This window comes from Capricornis sumatraensis, chromosome 19, assembly GCF_032405125.1.
Source record: "Capricornis sumatraensis isolate serow.1 chromosome 19, serow.2, whole genome shotgun sequence".
Classification (NCBI taxonomy): Eukaryota; Metazoa; Chordata; class Mammalia; order Artiodactyla; family Bovidae; genus Capricornis; species Capricornis sumatraensis.
In genome coordinates, this window is record NC_091087.1 from 27395237 (window position 1) to 27400000 (window position 4764).

At 55.1% G+C, this 4764-nt stretch overlaps 1 protein-coding gene across 1 annotated transcript; it reads right to left on the bottom strand.

Annotated features, from left to right (window-relative positions):
* Positions 1 to 706: 706 nt before the first annotated feature.
* On the bottom strand, positions 707 to 4522 carry CIB1 (calcium and integrin binding 1). Its single transcript, XM_068991295.1, has 7 exons — positions 4296 to 4522; positions 4120 to 4154; positions 2993 to 3101; positions 2087 to 2237; positions 1833 to 1951; positions 1663 to 1751; positions 707 to 1435 (listed from the first exon to the last, which is right to left on the bottom strand). The coding sequence occupies exons 1-7, from the start codon at positions 4344 to 4346 to the stop codon at positions 1414 to 1416; spliced, it is 576 nt and encodes a 191-aa protein (XP_068847396.1). The 5' UTR covers positions 4347 to 4522; the 3' UTR covers positions 707 to 1413.
* Positions 4523 to 4764: the final 242 nt, after the last annotated feature.

Consider the following 4764-nt stretch of genomic DNA (forward strand, 5'->3'; position numbering starts at 1 on the left):
GCCCAGCACAGGGACCCTGAGTTTATGTGGGTTTTATATATATATTTTTTTTTAAATAAAAATGCACTTTACTTTTTTTTTTTTTAATAAAATCTAAAGAATTGAAATTGAATCCTGGGCCCTTCCTCTGACAGGACTGTTGCTTTTTGAGGTTGGTCCAGTTCTCTGAGTTCTGGGAGGCTCTAGGCCGCCTCTTTTGGGTGCTAGTGGGCTAACGCCAGCCCAGCCTGGCTGACCACATCTCTCCATGGGGCCAGGTTCTTTTTTTTTCTTGTTTTCGGCTGTGCTGGGTCTTTGTTGCTGTACAGGCTTTTCTCTAGTTGTGGCAAGTGGGGGCTACTCTAGATGCGGCACGCCGGCTTCTCACTGCAGTGGCTTTCCTCATTGCAGAGCGTGAACTCTAGGGCTCACGGTCATGGGCTTCTGTAGTTGTGGGCTCTAGAGCACGGGCTCAGGAGCTGTGGTGCCTTGGGCTTAGTTACTCTGCATCATGTGGGATCTTACAGGATCAGGGCTCAAACCCGTGTCTCCTGCCTTGGCAGGCAGATTCGGGTGGCCTGAGCCAGGTTTGTAAAGTGGGTAAGGGAGAGGATTTGTTCACTTCAGTCCCTTTACCCTGTACCCCTGGTTCGGTTCAGGGATGGGGTGCAGGGGAAAAGGTCTTGGCTTTCCTTGTTTTGACTTTAAAAGCGTTTTTATTTTTCAAATGATCACACAGTGAAACTGCCTTTTTTCTTTTAGTACACAGGTCTATGAGTTTTAACACATGTAGAAATTCATGTACCCACTACCACTATCAGGATATGAGTTCCACCCCTCATGCTCCTCTTCATACCCCCTCACAAGGGAGGGTGGGACGGGGCGATATAGTCTGACTTCCTGCTGTCTCCTTTGCGTGCATGCTTAGTCGCTCAGTTGTGTCCAAATCTTTGCGATCCCATGGGCTGTAATCTACCAGGCTCCTCTGGCCGTGGGATTCTCCAGGCAAGAATACTAGAGTGGGTTGCCATTTCCTACTCCAGGGGATCTTCCTGACCCAAGGATTGAACCTGGGTCTCCTGCATTACAGGCAGACTCTTCAGCATATGAGACAGCAGCCATCCCCTTTAAGTCCTACTTATCCCCAGGGTGACTGAGGGCTCACATATATATCTAAGTCCACTCCTTCACACCAGGAATTCTAGTGTTGCACAAAGGCTCACAACTTCTAACCCTTTATTACTGACTAGTAGAAACACAAATAGAGCAACGACAGTGAGAGGGGGAAAGGCCCTGACATGGAGGCACAGCCCCGGGCAAGACTGCACGGTGCCAGCTCCAGGCTGGGCGCTGACAACTCGGGGGGTGACCGTGACCACAGCTCAGCAGTGGACATTCTTCAACAGGGTGCTGCTACACATGCTGTGGCCCCCGTCACAGGACAATCTTAAAGGAACTGGACAAGAGAAGAGCGTGTTGGGGCTTTCTGCTGAAAGAGGAGGGTAGAGACTGAACCCTAAGTTTACCCCTCCCCCAAGACCCCTTGGAATGGGCTGTGAGTCCCCTCTAGAAGAAGAGCTAGTCTAATATTCAGAGGAAGCAGGAGGCCTTTTCCTACCCCAGGGACCACCTCCAGAAATAACGCCCCAGACCTGGTGCAGCAGGTGAGGATCACAGTCGTACCTGGCAAAATCTGGTGAGCGGGAGATGACATGCTGAAACTCGGAGAGGTTGATGGTACCATCCCTATCAATGTCGGACTCTTCTAGGATCTGGAAAGGGGAAGCTTCAAGGCCAAACCCCAAGCCTTCCCACCTGCTCCCCGGCCCAGCCCACCCGCCCCTACTGCTCACGTTGTCGATGAGCTGCTTCATCTCTGAAGCACTGAGCCGTGTGTCTTCGCTCTCTCCCGTGAGGCAGTTCACGAGCTGGCTCAGGTCTTCTCTGTTCAAGGTTCCATCATCATCAAAGTCTAGAAAGCAGACACAGGAAGCCCAAAAGGAGGTGGTCAGGATGAGTGCCCAGCTCGTGACTCCCTGAGCTCTCAGGCATCTCCACAAAGACCACGTCAGAGGGGCTGGTGTTCCACCCAGCCCCCACTCCTTACCGAAGATGCGGAAGGCATAGTGGGACTTGATGTCTGGAGTGGCTGTGTCACTGAACACACTGAGGAGGTCCAAGAAGTCCTCGAAGCTCAGGCTGTCTCTGCTCGGGGAAGTGGAGAAGACCTTGCAGATTCGCTCCTTGAAGGGGTTGGCCTAAGCAAGAAAGCCTTCTGTGAACACCACACACGAAGCAGCCCAAATCACATATTCAAACACCACCAGGAAACTGGAGGGAGTGGTTCAGCCTCTCGGAGAACCATCACCACTCTGGGGCCAGCACAGAAGTCAGGAGGACCCATGACCCCACTGGGGAAGAGACAGGAATGGCTTTCTGGGCATCAGAGCTTAACCTAAAGGCATGCCTGGGAGCAGAGAAGGAAGGAAGAGGAAGGCATTCTAAGCAAAGAGAACAAGATGAGCTGGTTATTTTAAAACACAAATATTGAACTGAGCAATTACTGTGTTATAGGCCAGGCCCTTTGCATAGAAATTTTCACAGCAGCCCTATGGAGAGGCAATCAGCCTCTGGAATAGAGTTCTCAAACTTCAATCAGTTCAGTTCAGTTCAGTCGCTCAGTCGTGTCTGACTCTTTGTGACCCCATGAATCGCAGCACGCCAGGCCTCCCTGTCCATCACCAACTCCCAGAGTTCACTCAGATTCACGTCCATCGAGTCAGTGATGCCATCCAGTAATTCAACTCCTCTTAAAGGACACAACTTTGAACCTCCAAGAATATGTCTGAGGATCCCAGTGTGCAAAACATCCTTCTATTACTATATAACTCCCCTGGATGACGTTTATAAAGCACCCAGGAACTTAGGGTGAAACAGACAGAAGACCAGAATGGGGAGCAGTGACCATGTGACCTCAGAAGGAGTAGCAGAGGGAGGCTGGGTGGGCTGCCACCTTGAGCTCTGGAAGGCTGAGAATCTGCTCCAAGGACACTCGAGCCTGCAGTGACTCCTCCACACTCCGGTGCTCCTGGGGAAGCAGCTCACAGAACCGTCTGTGGGCTCTGGCAGAAGGAAGAGAACCTGTTAGTGTGCTTCCCTAAGTGTATCACATCTCCCCTCCTGGCCTTGAATACCCATCATGAACCAGCTAGGAGCTAAGCCCTCAGGACTTCTAAGGCAAGAGGAGATGCATCACAAGACAGTACAGGGAGTCTGGGTGTCCATCCTTGTGGGTTTACTGTGGGACCCCATGCCCCAGGCACTGTGCTTGGCCCTGATTCCAGACTCCCCCAGGTTTGGAGAGGTTCGGGAAGGGGCCAGAAATTGGTCTTAAAGAGCAAGTGAAAAAGAGCTAAACTGAAATCTCATTTCATTTCAGGAATCGCTGCTCCTCAAAACAGCTACCCTGAACTTTCTCCCCCTTAGGCCCTACCTCATTCCCACTGGCATTATTTTTTGCCAAGAGAAGCCTAGCAACCTTCTTGCTCGGGTGTGCGGCCACATAAAGCTGGCTAGGAAAGGGGTTCCAGTCCCAGTTCAAATCCTCTTACTCAAGAATATCGTCTTAGGCAAGTTTCACAGTCCCCATACCTCTCTCGTGAGGGTTACAAAGGAAACGTAGACAACCCTTCAGCAGAGCATGGGAAGTGCTCAGTAAGCGTTAACGGTTACGGTAGTATTCAGATAAAGGAGGAGCCAGAGGGCTCCCCAAGGTTTCTCTGGCTTTGCCAGCAGACAAGGCAGCCCAGAACTACAGCAGTCTCGGCCGGACTGGGGCAGGAAGTTCCGTTTTGCAGAAGCCAGGGGAGCGGGGTCAAAGAGCACCCAACTCCGGCTGGAGGCTGCTCCGCGGTGCACCGCTGGGGCCGCCGGCGCGAGATGGGAGGGTGTGCCAGGAAGAGGGCACAGCCGAGGGCCCGGAGCCCTGGCCTCCAGTTCCAGCTCAGCTGCTGGCCTCATGCAGGCCCCTGCCCCTCCCGCTGGCGGGACCTCAGTTTGCCCATCAGTAAATCGGAGCCTCCCCCGTTCCCGAAGCCGTTCCGAGAGCATCCCGGAGGTGAGGTTCGAAACAGCACTTACAGAAGGATCTCCTGTTTGGTCAGGAACGTCAAGTCCTGGAAGGCAAAACGAGAGAGGAGGGTCAGCAGGCCGCCCGGGGCCAGAGGCCGCGCCCACCCGCCCGGCCGCGGCACTGGTACCGTCCTCTCCCGAGCGCAGGCTGCGCGCAAACTCCCTGGGGACCGCGTCTTGCGCACCTGGTACTCGGCCAGCAGCTCCTTGGACAGGCGACTGCCCGAACCTCCCATCGCTGCCGCTCTCACACAGCTCCGCCAACTTGTCTCGGGACGCTGGCAACTTTCTCACTTCCGCCCTCAGGCCGCGTCACCACCCGGTGCCCGCGGCAACCGCTCCTGGGGCCACCGCCCCCTGGGCCCGCCCCCTCCTTAAGACTCCCAGGCGTTCCCAGCCCGGTTCGGCCTGTTGGCTCCCGGCTCCGGGCGGTTCCTGGGGGGCTGGAGGCGGAGCCCGGGGCGGGGCCTGACGTTCCGGGGCGGGGCCCAGGCCTCACGGCCCCGCCTCCAGGGTGGGCGGGCCGGGCAGTCTTCACGCGCTGGCGTGCAGGCCGCGCATGCGTTGAGGGCCCCACGACCCCGCAATGGCCCCGGTAGGAGTTTGGGGGAAGTCGCGCGGTGTGTCCTCCTCACCTGCAGTAGGTGTCGGGGG

Bases quoted from the DNA above. Each gene is read 5' to 3' on its own strand.
- CIB1 (XM_068991295.1), bottom strand. From the start codon at position 4,346: ATGGGAGGTTCGGGCAGTCGCCTGTCCAAGGAGCTGCTGGCCGAGTAC. The intron at 1,952-2,086 runs GTAAGGAGTGGG...TCTGCTTTCTAG, and splicing joins CTATGCCTTCCGCATCTTCG to ACTTTGATGATGATGGAACC. The intron at 1,752-1,832 runs GTGAGCAGTAGG...TCCCCTTTCCAG, and splicing joins TGAAGCAGCTCATCGACAAC to ATCCTAGAAGAGTCCGACAT.